General features: G+C 40.5%; 1 protein-coding gene across 4 annotated transcripts in view; it reads left to right on the top strand.

Annotated features, from left to right (window-relative positions):
* Positions 1–18,460, top strand: part of LCOR (ligand dependent nuclear receptor corepressor) — a 93,220-nt gene that overhangs the window by 31,511 nt on the left and 43,249 nt on the right. For 3 of the 4 annotated variants that reach the window (XM_054982358.1, XM_054982357.1, XM_054982360.1), the window contains exons 5-6: positions 10,652–10,784; positions 16,324–16,611. In XM_054982358.1, coding sequence (XP_054838333.1) covers positions 16,374–16,611 — 238 coding nt within the window. In that variant the 5' untranslated portion in view covers positions 10,652–10,784; positions 16,324–16,373. The remainder of the gene's footprint in view (positions 1–10,651; positions 10,785–16,323; positions 16,612–18,460) is intronic. The other variant, XM_054982359.1, reaches the window with a different exon arrangement.

Raw genomic sequence — 18,460 nt, 5'->3', positions numbered from 1 at the left:
ATTCCCAAGCTCCTGTAGCTCACACAGCACAAACTATTACAATGACCCACCCAGGATTACTACTACTAAAGTTTGGATCCCAACAAGGGTGGGATGCAGATGTACCAGTCTTTGCTTGGCAAGGGGGAATGCAGACACTGAGGCAGTAGCAAGAGAACATACAGCTGCACCTATTACCAAAGGCAGTGCCACAATCTGTCCCACAGATAGCTCACTGTGAAAAGGCACCCATGTGGCAAATGGCAGGCATGAGTTTGATTTCCAGTAAAGGGAAAGCTGGCCAAAAGGTAGATCCAGCTTTTGCTGAGCAACAGCTACGCAGCTTTAAAATAGCTTGGACTAGAACCCACACCACCTGCACTTGGGAGCAGGTGTAATTGTATTCCCTGGGTAGAAACAAATCAACAGGCCCAGAAACAGTCTACTCCAGGACAAACCTAAAGGAACTAACAACAGAACACCACTGGTTGTCACCTGTAGCTCCCAGCTCAAACCCATCCAACGTATCATCAGTGAGCTACAACCTATCCTGGAAAATGATACCTCTCTCTCAGAAGCCCTGGGTGGAAGACCTTTCCTTGCCTACAGACAGCCCCCCCAACCTTAAATGACTTCTCACTCACAACCATGAATCGGCCAGCAGAGTCACCAGCACAGGTACCAGGCCCTGCAACAGACCCAGATGCCAGCTCTGCCCCTATATCTACCCAGGGAATACAATTACAGGACCCAATGGCATCAACTACACTGTCTCTGGCTCTTACAGCTGCTCATCCTCCAATCTGATATATGCCCTCATGTGCCAACAATGTCCTTCTGCTCTGTACATTGGACAAACCAGCCAACCTCTACGCAAAAGAATAAATGGACACAAATCTGACATTAGAAATGGAAACGTCCAGAAACCAGTGGGAGAACACTTCAATCTACCAGGACATTCCATCAAAGACTTAAAGGTCGCTGTAGTTCAACAGAAACCTTTCAAAAACAAAATCCAACGGGAGGCTGCTGAACTGGAATTCATATGCAAATTTGACTCTGTCAAGCTGGGACTGAATAGGGACTATGAATGGTTATCACATTACCGCAGGTAACAGATTTCCTTTACAGAGGTGGGGTCTGGGGGAGCTCAGTGGCATCTGGCGTGGGCTTTCGGGAACCACAGATCTCTTTGTCAGATGCATCTGGCAGGGAGAGCTGTGGTTATCGAAGGCTCGTACTGCATTGGATGGTCTAGCTGTTTGGCTGCTACAAACTAACAGGGCAAACTCCTTTGAAGCCAACTGATACACACACTAAAAGGAGATGTTTACATATACTAGCAAAGGAATGTTTTGATTGCACCCTCCCCCTTCCTCCCCCTAATTGCCTCTTCTCTCTCCTCCTCCTCTGTATTTGACCAGTCTCTGTATCAGGCATCTGACGAAGAGAACTTGATTCTCGAAAGCTTATGCTACAATAAAACTGGTTAGTCTTAAAGGTGCTACTGGACTCTTTTTGATTTTGCTACCACAGACTAACACGACTAACTCCTCTGCAGATACCAAAGAGACTCAAGGGCAGTAATAAATATTATTCAGCTCTGACAACAAAGAACAAGTGATTGTCAGAGTTCTTCATGTTGTGCTCTATCAGGGTCTAAAGTTCCCCTCTACTTTGGTTCCCTCAATGTGAGCTGCTCCTTTTTGGGGGGACAGACATTGTATATTCATTCCCTTGATTGGAAATTACAGTAGAATTTAGTACACACACTCTGCTGAGGCTGTACCATGGGGCTCTGTTCATGCAAAGCAATAGGTTACATTGTTCATTGTTTAAATGGAACAAGAGTTTCATGTGGCTAAATCTGTCTATAGTTACTATGACACTTGCTGTATGGAATGATACTTAAGAGATCACTGTTGTTTTCAAATTTAACTCAAATGTCCAGGTTTACTGATAGCTTTTAATACTGTTATTTGTGCTGGAGGCAGATGCTAGTCTTTTTAGAGTGTTGGAAGCAGTTTGAAAGAGGGAATGTTGCTTGTGGTATGCATACTACTCTGCTTCTGGCAGGTGGGTGTTTGTTTTTTGGATAGTGCTGGTCTTATGGAAGGGAGACTTTTTTAAAGAAAAAGGGTTTTGACTCAAATGTGTTTCCTTTATTGCAGTGTTTGTTTCTATTAGGAAAAGGAAAATAGTGTTTCTCTTAGGAAAAGTTACAATTTTCCTGGCAGGCTAAAGCCTAAGTATGTTTAGTGTAGCAGCTTGCTGCTTCATCTCTAATATAATAAACGTATTGATAAATAAAATATTTTTTTATATTCCATAAATTTACCAAAAATACCATTGTATGTGTAAATAGTATTATGCGTAATGTAGTTAATGATCATAAAGTGAGTTGAGTTCCAGTTTTTTTAAAAAAGTATTTCATATGTTTCATCTGTATTCCTCAATACAAATTTTCTGGAAAACATGTTTTTTTCTCTCAGAACGTCAACATTTAAAGAAAAGCTACAACTTGAGCCACACTACTCAAAGATGAACTTAGTAATGGATATGAATTACTACTAGCTCAGCTCCTTCTTTTCTTGGTATATAGCACTCAGTGTTTTACAGCGAGCCCTTGCAACTCTTTCAGTTAATCCACAAGATATTGCAGTGAGCTTCTTTGTCCATCATCTAATAGAGTGGCAGGTATCTTTGGCTTTGTGGTGCCTCAGCTGAATACAGTCAACATCACTATAGCTTTTTTTTCAGTACTGTGATGAAGGAAAGTAGATCCTGATCTATAAAGAAAAGAAGGAACTCTGCAGACCCAATACTGAGTGATCCTAATTTTTAAATGTAGATTCTGCACTGTGGCTCTTGCTGTTGCTTCATGAAATGCAAAGTCCACTAAGTTCATTCTTCTTCTTTCTGTTCTGAATCTGGCCATAAAGTTGATATACAACTCTGTCACTATATCAGGTCTCCATAGGTGGTACACACTAAGCAAATAACCTCTATAAAAATGCAACATGAGTTGCATCATTACTGCATGTTCGGTTAAACATGTATGAATCGGTGGCATCCTCTTTATCTGTGGCATGATTTCAGGATTTTGCTCTTACTCGGTGTTAAGGTTGCATCTTTTACAGGCACCTATGTTCTGCTGAAGTTACATTATTGTTGAAAATTTGGGTAATTCTTTTTTGAGAGGACTGTTTCCACAGCAAAATCCTGGGTGATGTGGAATGATGCAATGTGAACATCTGTTTAAAACTGACACCTTTAGTCATAATCACAAAATTTTATTTGCTTCAAACCTTATGCTGTCTTAAGTAATAATTGCAAGAATTTATGTACTCTTGATCTTTAAGAATATTTCCCTTCTGGTAATAGAGGTACAGTATTGCAAACGCATCAATAAGTAGAGCTTCTGAAATTTGAGGAAAAACTGGAGCTGTGAAATGCCTTGTTAGGGAAATAAGTGTCTTAAAATCTGCACAGAGGAGTAAAGCTATATTCCTGTGAGTATAGAAACTCCAAACTATGATTGGCTTTCTGAAATGACACAGAAGCATTGTGTTGTATCACAGAGGATTTATGTGAATGCAAGGGGGATAATTTTTGATGATGATTTCCACCCTTCTGCTGCAAGTATTTGAATGTACCCTCTTGCTATTCAGGGGGGTCTCCTGTCTCCCAGCAGCAGTTTTTCAGGAACATTTTGAGCTGCAGCAGAAGGATGAGTGAGAAAGTTGCATTCTACTGACTAAATTCCCTTGTGTCAGTGGAAATGTTCTGATGGATCCAAATACTGTCTGATATGGTGTTGATTTGTTTTTAGCACTTTTATCTGTGCCTTCTAATATGACATATGTTTTATCATGTTTCAGTATTGTGATGTTTTATTTTAATTGTTAGCCGGGGCGGGGGTGGGAAGAGAGAGGATTTTACATATTTTGTTGAACCATGGTTGCACTAGGGCAGTAAGGCCCTCTGTAGGCACGTGGGGGTGTATTTTCATCTATTTCTTGTTTAATTTTTATGTACACATTGGTGAAAATTGCAACAATATTTGTGCAAGTACAATTAATTTAAGCTAGCACAGTTGTCACTATGGTAGATTCCTAGATATTTGAGTGTAGATTTTATCTAAGAAGAGAAGAGCACGTTAGCTGGTTCCCATTAACGTAGTAGAATAAATAGTACAGGAGGGATTTGTGGGAGATGGAAATCCCATCTGCTGTCCACTGGCCATTTCTTTCATTTTTCTGTCCTCCTGTTTTTCTTCCTCCTCTTGTATGCCTTTATATCCTGGCCAAAAGGTGGGTGAGGTGTAGCAAGGATGGGCATCAGGATGTAACCTTACAGTGTAGTTTGATGAGATGGGAGGGGTGTAGGAAAGGAAGATGTTAGGATGTAAAGATGCCCTCTCTTGCAGCATCTCACCCACCTTTTGGCTGGAATATAAAGGCTCAGGCATTTCCATTCCTGCTATCTGAGTAAGAGCTGTGACTCTCAAAAGCTTATAACTTGAAAATCTTGTTGTTTTCTTAGGTGCCACTTGGCTCAAATCCTGTAGTTAAAAGTATGTTTGTCAGTGTATGATGGTGCCTTCATCTGGATCTGTTTCCCAGTTCCATCAGTATCTCTGCAATTCTTAATTGCATGGTTACCTACTGTTCTGCTTAATTCCTTTCCTGAGGGAGAGAATTTGTTGGGGAAGATAATGTTAAAAAACCATGTAGTTTTCCAAAGGAGCATGTTGACCTGCAGCTCCTCTTTTTTTTCCTATTTACTCTGTTGTTTTCTTCTGGTCGTGTTTATGGAAGGAAGAATAGAATAGAACAGAGCTATTAAGAATGTCAGTGAGGTGTATACAAACTGGATGTCTGAATTCTCCACTGGAGATTGCTGTTTTAGGCAATGTGGCACCTGCTGATTGTGTTGGCAACCGTTTGCTTCTTGAGTCTTAGGGATAAAATCCAAAGGGTCTTCAATGATTCAGGGGGGGGGGGGGAAACCAGATTGTTTTCCTTCTAGCGGAGTGACTAGCAAAGTGCTGAGATCATCCTGGGCAAGTGCAACTGTGAGCCCTCAACTTGGTCACAGACTTTTGTAAATTTCTGAAAGTTTCTAAGGCTCAATGAAATTGGGGTCCTAGGCCTCTGTTTAGAAATTTTTTTTGCTGTTATTGTTAGGATACCAGCTATTAGTTATCTCTTTTTTGTCAGGCTCCTACTTCCTGTCTTATCTATGTGAGTGTTTTGTCCTTGCCCTTCTATTGCAGCTATCAAATCAAAGTTTCTTTTAGCATTTGTATTTAGAATCCTAATGCAGTGTACCTGTGAGCTCACAAGCATGTTTTGCTCTTCTTCTTTGTGGAATTCTTATCTTTGGCTGGTATCTATGTGCAGTGCTTTTTGTTCAGGTTCCCCATAATCAATTTCTCCTCTGTGTTCCATAGACATGGAAGCAGACTGGTGTAGCCACATCCTGAGCATACTGATAAAGGCCATGTATTCCTTGCTGGGGCTTTTACACACAAGATGTTTTGCTGCAATTGGCTACAAGGCTAGGCAGGATCCTGTCTTCTGGGATTTGGGTTGTTGGTCTTTGAGAATGTAATTGAGTGGACTGGATTTTTTTGTAACCTGCAACACATTTTTCTGTTCCATGTGGGTGAAGGACAGGAGGTCCGGATAGTGAGGAGTAAGGGGGTGCGCTTCGGGTATCCGATTCAGGTAAAATACCTGAATTGGGCCCGATCCGGAAAGCTTTAGGATTTCCAAATCGATTTGGAAATCTTTAAGCAAAGCTTTCCGAAGCATTCGTAATGCTTTGGGAAGCTTCGGGGCCTCCATGGATTAAGTTTAAAGAGGCCTTTTGCAAGCAGCAGGTCCCTTTAAACGTACCCATTTCCCACCCTTGCCCCCCACCCCCAATTCTCCCCACCCCCACTTACCGCTGGAGGAGGCAGCCTCCCTTCTGCCTGCTGGCCTCTGGCAGTGGCCCTCTGCTGGCAAGCCACAACAGCCGTGCTGGCCACGGCTGCACAGCGACGGCGGCAAGGAAGACCCTCTCTGCTGGCTGGCCATGCTGGCTGCAGCTGCACGGCGACAACAGCAGGGAAGGCCCTCTCTGCCACTCCAGCCTTCCGCCTGACCAGGTAAGTGGGGTGGGGGATGGGGTTTAAAGGTGGGGGTGGGAGTTTTAAGGGTGGTAGTGGGCCTCCCCCCTCCCCTGTCACTTCAGTATGCTCCAGATCTTTCAGGAGCATACCGAAGCGACTTGGAAACCCGAATCTGAAGCAGCATGCCACTTCAGATTTCAGGGCTTTTCCCAAAGCTTTTTCCCGCTTCTGGTAAACCTGAAGCAGGAAACCTGAATATTTTTCAGGTGCACACCCCTAGTGAGGAGTTTACTGTTTGGCAACTTCTTCTGTGCAAAGTATTTTTATATGTAAGGGAAGGACAGATATTACTAGGGTATTGGTAAACTAGCATGCTGGAATTCTAGTTGAGTATTTTTTTGCTTCTGAGTCTGAATACTGTTGGTTAAAAGAAGCCTACAGTGCCATGATGTCTTCATTTTTTAGGTGGTGTGACAAACTTGATCAGAACTGTGGATATTCTGAGCCTTTGAAAAATTAAAAACTTCCATTAAAAATCTCCTCTGTGAATAAATCATGATCGGGTTGAAGAATTTGAGTCAGTTTGCTTACTTTGCATGATTCTGCTGCTAGCTTTCAGTGCTAACAGTGACCAGGTACTGTGTGTAGAGTACTAAATTTGTAAGTTGTCCTTTGAGAGACCAATTAATAGCCTGCTTAACCTCTCAAGACTTGATTGCCCATTCTTACTTTAAAAAGCTGTCATGGTTACTTAATTTCTAGTAAGAGCACACATTTTCAAGTCTCTTACAGTAATAACAGCTTTTTAAAAAAATTACGGTATTGGAACTTAAAAGATGCCAAACTTTGAAGACACAGAGAGCAGCTTTGGGTAATTGCTGTTGACCTCATGGGAGTACACTTGTGGGCCCTTTGGGTTAAGAAAACAGGAATTGTTCTGTGTCTGGCCAAAGTCCATCCAAACTAGCTCTCTGTTTTTAAGTCAGATGCTGACTTGGTTATATTTGTGAAGGGCACTCTGCCTCCAAGCATGAAAGTGTAATTTAGCCTGTCATGGCTACTAGCCACTGATAGGTTTGTCTGCTAGTGATCATTACCACATCTCATGGGTGTGAATTCCAAAGTATGCCTTTGTACAATCCCACAAATGGGAATTACGCACAAACAGGACAGCCTCTTTTCCTTATTTCAGAGGGAGGGGGGAAGCACACCATCCATTTCAACTTTGCTGCTGAGGAGAGTGAGCATGAAGTGATCTGCAGACCTTTTAACTTTTTCATAGTTAGCTGTAGTACTGTATAATTTTAGAAACTTCTGTTATTTCCTCCTGGTCAAAATTAAAAAACACAGAAATGTTAGACATTCTGGTAGGGAAGATGTTTCTACCCCTAGATCATTTTGATTGCGGTTTTGGGGCCTTGTCTTGTCTAATATTATTTTTGAGCTGCTCTTTTGCTAGCATTTTTCTGTGTGAGATCATTGGATGTTTGTAGTGAGGCTTATGTAGATAATATTAAACTCTTATTTCTCTTGTATTAGGGATCTACAGCATACTTTCATAATGTTCTTCACTGATAATTAGCCAACTGAGGAGAAAACTGTTTTGGATATGGACAAGATCAGCCTCGTGGGAGTACTTAAGGCTAGCCTCTACTTTTGAAAGACTAGATAGTAACCATGGCCATGAGTACTTCCTGCCTGTTACATATAGAAAACAGGGACCCTATATTGATAATTTCACAGACTACTGCAGTGTGCTTAATATAAGGTTTTCCTGTAACAGGACTAGTGTGGCATTCTCAGATGATCAAGGTTAAAAGCAGTGGTATGATAATTGTATTTTGTGTCCAACATGGAGCTCTCTTATACTCACAGTCACATTTGATTCTGGGCTGATGTACAAGTTTAGCCTGAATAGAAAATAAGTAGCTGCCTATATGCCTAATAGATGTTTTTTTAACCCTAATAGTAATTAGTTGAGTAGCTTGCAGAAGTATTTACTTTACACAAGTAAAGTACACATGTTACTATCTCTGTGCCATGCGCACACACTAAATATAATATATGACATGAGTTCCTTCTTGATGTCATGCAGAGATCCATATATTTCTGGCTTGGCTTAGTACCTAAGCCATAGTTTGTCACTGCATTCCTACTTTCCCAAGTCTTTAGTAGGTTATTGAAACTTTAAGATAGAAGAGTATCTGACTGGACTGTAAGCAGGCAGAAACAACTTATATTGCATTGAATGTGCAATACAGACTCCTAATGGATTTCTGATACGATTGACTGTCTTGTGTTTCTTATCCAGTTGTTTCAGAAAGGGAATGGAGCATCATGCTTTGGTGGTTTTGTGCCTTTCTAATCAATGGTGATGCTGGTGATTGTTGTTTGAACAGTTGGCATTTGTGCTATAGGGCCTGCACAGTTCCATCTCTTTCCATCTTCGTGTTTTTTAAGCTGGTGTGAGAAATTATCCAGAAATTTGGCGTGAGGTGTCATGTGTTTGTGATGACATGTAGCTATACTTCTCCTTTTCAGCAGAATCAAATGAGGCAGTAAAAGTATGGAATTGGTGTCCAGAGGCAGTAATGGGCTGTATCAAAGGCAATAAGCTGGTACTGCTTATATTGGCATCAAGGTTGGATTAAGGAGTTGGCCTGTGAACAACACTGCATGCCACTGAAAGAGCAGGTTTGCATTTTGAAGGTACTGTTAAATCCATGCCTGCAGATGAAGGTCCAAGTCTCATCTCTGGCATGTAGTATCTTTGTGCAATTTTGTTTTGTTTTGTTTTACTTCACTTATACTCCACTTTTCTCTCCAGTGGGAACCCAAAGTGACTTACATAATTCTCCTCTCTTCCTTTTTAATCCTTACAACACCACTAGAGGTAGGTTAGGTTAAGAGTGTGTATAACTGGCCCAAGGCACCCAGAAAGCTTCCAATGGCGTACTTGGCTGTACCTGGCTGTAATTAGGTGGGTAGCCATGTTGATCTGCAGTAGAACAGTAGGATTTTAATCCAGAGGCACCTTAGAGACCAGTAAGATTTTCAGAGTGTAAGCTTTCGAGAGTTAGAGCTCCCTTCTTCAGACACCAGAAGGAATTGAGATCCCTGAGCCTTTATATTACAGCCAAGGTGGGTGGGGTGTTACAAAGGAGGGCATCAGGATGTAAAGGTACAGTGCAATTTGATTAGAACAGAAATTAGGATCTGTAGTGAGATAAGAATACTAAGTCTGTGTTCAGCCCAGGGGCAGAGGGGTATTCATTGTTTTGAATTTGTGAATAAACTCAGTTTCAGCAATCTCACATTGTAATGTCTCCTTGAAGTTTCTCTGTTTGAGGACACAAGCAAATACGCAAAAGAATAAATGGGCATAAATCTGACACTAGAAATTACAACACTCAAAAACCAGTGAGGGAACATTTAATCTTCCAGGACATTCCATTGCTGAAAAGTGGCTGTCCTCAGAGAAACTTCATAAGACCTTGGAGTTTGGAGTTAGTGGACATACTTCTTCCGATTCCCAGTATCAGTAGTGTGATTTTAGAAACCCCACTTTCAGCTTGCATCATGCTGAGCAGTTGTAGAGGTTGTTCTAGCCTTTTATTGGTCAGTCTTTTACTAACTTCAGTAAGTACTACCAAGATAAGAAAGTAACTTCATTAATAAACATAATAGATTATTAATACAATCACAGAAAGCTGTGGTAAGCACACGTTTCTGTTTAAAAACATTAATTGTGGATGGATGCAAGTGGCCCAAACATCAATTACTTTCCTGTAAGACTTGAAACATTCACTGTTCAGTTAATGTTTTTTATGAGTTTTAAAGTGAAAAATTTCAACAGTGAACTTTTTGGATAATGTCAGTTACTGCTGTTGAGTGGAACAAGACTGTTCATCTTCAGTTGTTTTTGCATCTAGCATTTTGACCCATACATCTAATATTTTGACTCATACATCATTTATATTAGGAGATTATTTAAGATTTGTGGCCTAATCGTAAACATAATTATTTAGAAATAAGTCCCCTGAATTCAGTGGGATTTGCTTCCTAGTAGATACACAGAGGTAAGTATTGATATATCCACTTAAATGCATGCAACATAACTAAAACGTAACACAAATTGTATTGGAATAATCCTGTTACCAGCTCTTTAACACTGGCAGATAATGAAAAAGTAGTATTTAATACATGAGGTACAGGAATGAAATTCAGTGCATTTAGGTTGAAGGTTTACAGCTTTTTATGTAGCACTTGTAACTTGCTTGCATAAGTTTAACCTTGGTTTCTTCCACTATTTCCTCCTCTTTGTTTTTTTTGTTGGTTTATTTTATTTTTCTCTTTCATGTTGTTTTTCTCTGCTTTTTTAAAACGTTCTGTTAACCTTTTTTCCTCCTGTTTAGGCTAGAGAAGAGGGTGGGTTTATAGGATTCAGGGGCTATTTGACACTTAAGTGTTTTGTATTATATATTAAAAATGACAAACTTTAAATAAAAAGAAGGGAAGACAAGACTTGATTTTTATTAAATATTTTCACAGGAACACTTAGTCAGTCTGGATGAGCCAGCTTTGGAAGTTGGGGACCAGGCTCTGCTTAGACAAGAGCAAGCGAAGATCATTCAGTTCGAAAGGCAAGCAGAAGAGTTTCTCCATGCGGTCTTTTATCGAAAAGGTTGGTGAAAGAACCAATGCAGCATACAAATGTTATTCATTCGTATACTGGATTTTGTGATCCTTTTAATTTTAATATTTGAGGTAGAAATGTTTAGCATCAATAAAGGCTATCCAGGGTCTTCCCCTGACGGGGATTAATTTATAAAGTTGATTACATCCCCTGTTAATTCAAACAGATATTTAGGGAGCCTAAAATATATGTCCCCATTCTCTAATTCTTATCTACAGTGTCTCCTTCTGTTCAGCTACTCTTCACACTGGTCTTTGGTAATTTGTTCTCTTCATAATTCATTTTTATGCTTGGAAAAGCTCAAATACTTGTTCTGTCCTGTTTCTGTTAAAGTAGTTCCTTTCTACATTAGGGGGCTGTGAGAGCATCTTCTCTGGATAAGTCAGAAATGCTTCAGATATAGGGCTTATTGCCTAAAGGCAGGGGTGGACCAAGGTGAAACTCCCCTTCAGAGTCCAGACAACTAGATTGGAATGGCTGTATACAGAGCAGAATGTGTAGTAATCAATAAAAGAGTGCCCAAGCAGTTGTTGCCCTTTCTGAACCCTGTGCGGTTAGTTTCTGATAATGGGAAAGGAAACAAGCCTTTCTGGGGGAGCTGATGTTTTCCCATTTCTGGAAAGAACTGTTAGATGTGTTACAAGGGCCAAAAAGGTCATGTGGCTGTAGTATGGTAGCATGTTTGAGATGTTTAAACAAGGACATTTCTCTAGTGTTCTTTCTTGTAATTAATTGCAGTAAGTGATGTCTGTGTAATTCAGATCATCAATCAATATAGTTCATTGCTATTCTTTTAGGGCTTAGAACAGGATTGTCAGACTTATTTGTAATGAGGGCTAGATCTGACATAAATGTCGCTTTGTCAGGCTGGGGCATGTGTACCGTAAAATTTAATGCTAGGTATCTCCGGTGTCTTAATGTTCCATCTCACACGCATTCAATGTGTGGAGTGCCAGAAGGATATGCAGATTTTGCTTGCACTTGCTGAGGATGACAGAGACTTCTTTCCCTTTAAAAAGAAAACTGGAGAGAAAAGAAAAAAAATGCGTCTTTTTGTATGAAGAACTTTGGATTATTGTCCAGGTATTGCTTCTTAAGCTGTTCTGTGGGAGTATTTGAATGAATAGTTATTTATATAACATTTTTAGTTGTACCATTATTTCTTGTTCCAATCTCTTTGGTTATCCTTGGGTTTTTTGGGTTCAAATCCTTACACAGCCAGGAAGGTCAGCTAAGTGACATGGGGGCCAGTCACCCTCCCTCAGCCTAGCCTACCTTATAGGACTGTTCTGAGAACAAAATAGAGAACCACAGGAGCTCTTGGTTGGATAAAAAGGCAAAACAGGGAAATTAAGATACTAAGAATATGGGAGAGGAAGGGAAATATGGAAAGACTTGGGAGGTCCTGGAGTTCAAATACCTCCCTAACACAGTGAGGGTGTCCTTCAGAGCACCCTTCTACCTCAGCCTTAATCTATATCACAGGGTTGTGAAAAGGGGGGGGCACAGATGAGGAACGGTGGGGGAAAATCCATTGAGGTAACCAGGGAAGATATTGGAGGAGGAAGAGAGATTTTTAAAAAGCTGATTGGGGTGGGTGGGTGGATGCATTTTCCAAAAGGGGAAAGAAAGGCACATCCTCAGGGCAGAAATGTTTGGGGAAGGCAGCAGGAAAGGCTGCAAGAGGGGGGAATCGTTTGGCAGAGGCACTTCCCTTGGTGTCCTGTAAGGCTAGCCTTCCTTCCCCACTCATGTGGGAAAAGGCTGTTTGGAACCCAGCTGCCCCTAGCTGAGCTGCAACTAGGGTGGTAGAGGAGAGGTTCCCCTTCTCAAGCGCTGCTTGGAGGTGGCCAGACAGCCAGCCCGGTTCACTGCATTCTTTGCCCTTCCACCTGAGTACATGCAGTCATTGTGGGGACAGAGACTGACTCCCTGTCTGGCAGCGATGTGGCCTGGTGCCTGCTGAGTGGCACATCGCGCTAGCAGTAGCAACCGTGGACGATACCTGACAAAGCTGCACAGCAGCCAGCCAGAGCCAGGTTCCACAAGCACTGCTTCCCAGACCAGCAGCCAGCAGGGGAATCAAGGCAGGGGGAATGGAGGCCTGCCCTTGTCTCAGAGGCAGCATTGGGAAGGTGGAAGAAGCTCAGTCTGGGGATTGCCTCAGGAGAGAGTTCCACATTCCATCTCTGTCAGCAAGGAAATTAACTCCAACCTCCATCCTGCGGCATCCTCCTCCCTCCCCTCCACCTGTTGCAACATCACCTCTTTGCAGGCTTACTCTGGGGCTTTGGCAGCGGACCAGAGGAAAGCCTGCACCACCCTTCCCTCCCCCACCAGCTTGCCAATGTCACTCCAGATTGGTCAGCTGGGTTTGGAACCAGGAGTCGCACCATGGAGCATCCAGTTGCTCATCGGTTGGATAGCGGCCCTGGAAGGGCTGAATCCAGACCTATCCTAGAAGATGGGAGTCCAGAAAGGGAAACAGGTGCTATGCAAAGGAAGGTAATGGCAAACCACCTTTGTTAATCTGTTTCTTTGAAAACCCCATGAGGGGTTGCCATAAATTGGTTGTGACTTGGAGGCGCTTTATTATTTTGTACTGAACCTTTTGTTCTGTGGCTTTGTTGAGATGGTCCCTTGCTTGGTCTTTCTTCTGTTCATTCTGGAAGAGCATACAGTTAACACAATATGTAACAACAACAGCAACAAGGAATTCACTCAAATGTTGCTCTTGCTGTTCTTGGTGCAGTTTTTATGTGTGTATTTTAAAATGGGCAGGGGGTTGTCCAGAATGTTGCATTAAAATTAAAAGTTGCATTCAATAAAATTTGCAGTAAAATTAAAAGTTGCGTTCAAAGCTGTTCCAAATTATTTCAGTTCTATTAGCGCTTCTTTTGTCTTTTCTTGTCCTCGGGTTAGCATGTGATAAATCATCGGTAAAAATCATCTGGGTTCATGTACCATGTAGAGATGTATTGACGCAACTTCTTTCTGTTTGGAAGTAATATGCTGGTATAAATGTAAATTAGTTGTTTTGTGGCTATGATTTAAAATATTTTTGAGAAAGCAATAGTGTAATGTTGGGAAATTTCCTGACAATGTTTTCTCTGCATATACTTCTGTTGAATTCAGGAAGTGATGCAGTTAGAAGACATCTGTGTCATTCTTATAAACCACATCCCCACCTGTATTTGAATCTTAATCAGTTATATTTTGTCAAGACAACTGTAGTTTGTTTGAACCTGAATTTATTAGGTGTAATTGGCTTGTGCCCTGACCTACATAGCCCAGGTGAGCTTGATCTCGTCAGATCTTAGAAGCTGAGCAGGGTCAGCATTGGTTAGTAATTGGATGGAAGACCTCCAACGAAGACCAGAGTTGCAGAGCCAGGCAATGTCAAACCACCTCTGTTAGTCTCTTGCCATGAAAAACCCACTTGGGGTTGCCATAAGTCAGCTATGACTTATGCTCTCCACTACCACAAATTGGCTTGCACACTAATACCTTGATTTGATGAGGTTCTAAATATAAATACAAAGTTAAAACCTCAGTCCTTAACTTACAGTGAAATCCTAAGAAGATTTCAGTGGGCTTAGACTGGAGTAACTCTGTTTAGGGTTTCACTGTTAGTTACTAGAATTGAGTTACATTGAACTTAGTGGGACTTGCTTTTGGATAAATATGCTTTGGTCAGACTGCCAAAATATCAGAATATGCTGGTAATCCTTTTTTAGGCGAAATATTAATAGAATTCACATCTTTTCACTGCAGCTTTTAGGTTGCTCCCATGATTTAGAATGATGTTTTGTTTATTTAGCTGCTGAATGAAATATTTAACTCTCTTGTCTTGTATGCATGTTAGTAGTAGTGTGACAGAGATGTAAAATTTTCAGAGTTTTTGAAGCCATGAAAATACAGTTCTTTTAAAGGTTTTTCTCCTCAGGAAAACAAATGAAATACATGCAATATTTCCTTTCTGATCCAACTTGAACTCAGTTTACTGCTTTAACAGCATAAAATGCAGCATTTAAAACTTTATACATGAAGAGATACTGTTTACATATTTATAGAATGTAAAAGTATAAATGGTTTAGTTTTCTACAATCAAAATAGTACTCAAGAGACAGCTGCAGTGATCTGTGGCATGTCATGCAATGTTACCTTAGTGGGGAAAACAAAATTTAAAACAAACAACAGAATAGATTATTTAAACACAGCCAGTTTCATACTGTTCCAGTAGAACTAACGACACATTTGGATATCAAGTTAAACTTTATAACTTTGAAACACTAAATTCTTTCATGGCTCTCCAGAATTTATCAGTTATTTCATTGGAAAAAATGGGGGGAAAGTCCTTAGGAAAAAAACAAGGGGGAAAGTTTGTATTCCAGATTTTCCCCTCACAACTCTAGTTTGGCATGTAACCTAAAAGTTACCTTTAATGTTGTTTATTTTGTACTAGACATTGTGTCTGCTGAAGGTCTTATAAGTCCTGTTATTTCAGTGGAGAGAATTAAACTTGTGTTTACTTTGCTACTTTTACAAAAATAGTGAGTTCATGTCTAAGGTGAAATTAAAATGGGGGGAAGGGATCTAGATCATACACTTCAACCATTATGCCTCACTGGCTTGTTTTACTGTGGTATTTTGGTAATGCAGATTTAGAATTCCTTTAGCAATGATATCAGAAGGATGTACTTGATCTGCTTTTGCAAGTGCTACAATTGTAGAGTTTTATGAACCTCTGAGACAAAGCGTTTTTTTTAAAAAATCCTTTTTTTCTTTGGTCATGGTTTATTTAATCTTTGCCCTTTCTTGCTTCCTGGGAGATTGAGTGACATGGTTCTATTCGCCATCGTCTGCCCCCTCTCCAATCTTGGTAGGTTAGGTTGAGCAGTGGCTGCCCTCTCAACTTTATGGCAGATCCCAGATCTTCCCAGTTCCATTGGAATTTGTTTCCTTCCCACAAACCATGATTCTAAATTAGGTTTAGGCTGTGGTTTAGATTCCCAACTTGTGGAGCAGAAACAAAATTTAGTTTTACCAGTACCTCACAGCAAAATGAAGCTTGGCTTAAGACTTAACAAAATTGGGAACTCTGAGATATCCTGTGGCAGGGAAAAGAGCATGTGAGCACAGCAACAACCTAGGTTCATGCTAGTCAAGAATAGAGGTTTGTTGTGATATCTGCATGCAGCCTGCATTGAGCCACAGTCTTGAACATTCCCTTTAGATTGTTGCAGCTTGGCATGGTATAGTGGTTAGAGTGTCAGACTAGGATCTGGGTACCCCATATTCATATCCCCACACTGCCATGGAATATTGCTTAGTGATCTTGAGGCAGTCACATGCTTTTAGCTAAACTTACCTCACAAGGTTGTTGTGAGGATAAACCAGAGGAGAGAAGAACGTGTAAGTCAGTTTGGGTCCTACTGGGGAGAAAGGCAGGATATAAATGAAATAAACAAAAATGTTTGTATGTCGTTCTGTATGTAACTTTCTTTTAAAATGTTTTATCATTTAGATAGTCCCAGGGTCTCTGACCCCAACATTCCCCTAGTGGCTCGTGAGATCATGCAGCGGATGATCCGACAGTTTGCTGCTGAATATACCTCAAAAACTAGCTCTACTCAGGACTCCAGCTCGCCCAATAGCACAAAGAACCAAAGCCTGCTGAAAGCATCTCTGGTCGCCTCATCCCCTGTGGGTGCAACGGCTCAGAACCCTGTGCTCAGCAAACTTCTCATGGCTGACCAGGACTTGCCCTTGGACCTCACTGTCAGAAAGTCTCAGCTGGACCCTAGTGAACAAGGTACAGATGTTATGCTTGCATTTACCAAAGTGTCTTGCAGCTCTCTTCAATATGCTAGCCAGCAATAGTTAACTATATAACCGTGTGTGGACATAAATGAGTTGGTCATACATTTGAGAACAGAGGGAGAAAAGTGTTGAAGATGTCTGTATGTACAAAACTGAATAGTTACAGGCCTGCCTTTTATTGAAAGCGAAGTGCCAAAAAAAGAGTTTTATGAGTTTGATATCTACTGCCAATCTCCACATAGTGATTTGTAGCTCAGGTCGTACCTAAAATATATTGGAAGTACAGTGTTTAGTAGAGTGCCTGTAAGTGGAAGCAGAATATACTGTCTTACTTGCAACTTACTGCAAATAGACCTCTTAATTTTGCATAAGCTTTTTAAAATTTTGGACCTCTTGCATCACTTTTAGTTGTTGCACACTTATACCAGACCTTGACAATTTTTTTTGTCTCTAGGAACCATCATTTTTCAGTCTTCAGGTCTTGTATATTGATGACTATTTTTTAAAATGGTTACCACATAGCTTAATCCTAGGCTTATCACAGTCTCTTGTAATTTATAAGCATTGTTAAGACTTGTAATATATAAATAATTATGGGGTAACCCTATCTGTCAATGTGACTAGTAAGCTAAGTTCTCCCCAATTTCTCATAATTTTATTATTGCTTTAAAAAGCTCAATTTAATTGCATATTGGAATCAGCATAGAAAGCAGCTGATTAAAAATTAATTTGTCTACCACTTGACTGGTGTAAAGTTACTGTATAAACAAACAATGACAAGAACTTCACGTATATGTATTATGTCATATAAACATATTCTGACAGTAAATAATAAGCTTTGTAGATAACACAATAAAATCACTGCTGAAACCACTAGAAGTGTAATGAAATTTATAGGCACCATGACAACCTGGCACTTGTCAAGCTCTGCTCCATACACAAGAGACTGAATGTTTTCTGGTACAGGGCTATCGTTAAGATTCTACAAATTTTGACTGGGCTTGGTTTTCAATGACCATGACTCTTCCAAAGTCCTTTAATGGGCTTCAGAGGTACTTTGAAATGATGAGACCTCATTATTTTCAGATGATTCCACACCAAGTATAAGGTTAGGCATCAGACCTTACCTTTCTCCCAAATTCTTGCCTAAGATGAAGGGCAGAGTGTCATCTCTGACTATGTGGTGGGTTTCATAGGCATCCAGTCAACAAGAGTTCTTGTTATTTCCACATGTCAAGCATCAAAGATGAAACCACACCTATTTTTTAACACCTGATGCCAGCACAAAGGACTCTGATACAGTGATGTATGCGATAAGAACCATAAGCAGTGCTTGCAGAATGGGACTTCCACTTCTCCTTGCTGCCATAGCCTCCTGCTTCCCAAAACATTACTCCCTCAGGGCACTTCCAGGAAAGGCACTGGACATAGTGTAGGATCTGTAATGCAATGAGGAATTGATGAAAATCCTGCCTCCTTGATGGCAATAGTAAGAGTCCACAGATTTTGTCCACCCATAATCTCCATTGATGACAAACGTATTTTAGATCTCTGGCAGTAGAGTTTGTTAAATGACTGTCCTATGAAAAACTGGGGTATAAATATTTTAAATAAAAATACAGTTGTCTACCTGGTTTTTAAAGAGAGCCATTGCAGAAAAACACAGTAGTAGTTGACAACATTTTTTCTCTCTTCTTAGAAGTGAACATTATAGTATATTATCTTACTTTCTACAAGAGAACAAATACGTTAAATTCCTGTCTTGCTTTTTATCTCTCAAGGAGATTCTCTTAATTCTGAGATTCATTTAAATACTTGAAAACTGAACATGATCCCTTACT

This window comes from Eublepharis macularius, chromosome 6 (genome assembly GCF_028583425.1).
Source record: "Eublepharis macularius isolate TG4126 chromosome 6, MPM_Emac_v1.0, whole genome shotgun sequence".
NCBI lineage: Eukaryota > Metazoa > Chordata > Lepidosauria > Squamata > Eublepharidae > Eublepharis > Eublepharis macularius.
Note: the sequence above shows the minus strand (reverse complement) of the source record. Positions and strands in the feature narration are given on the sequence as shown.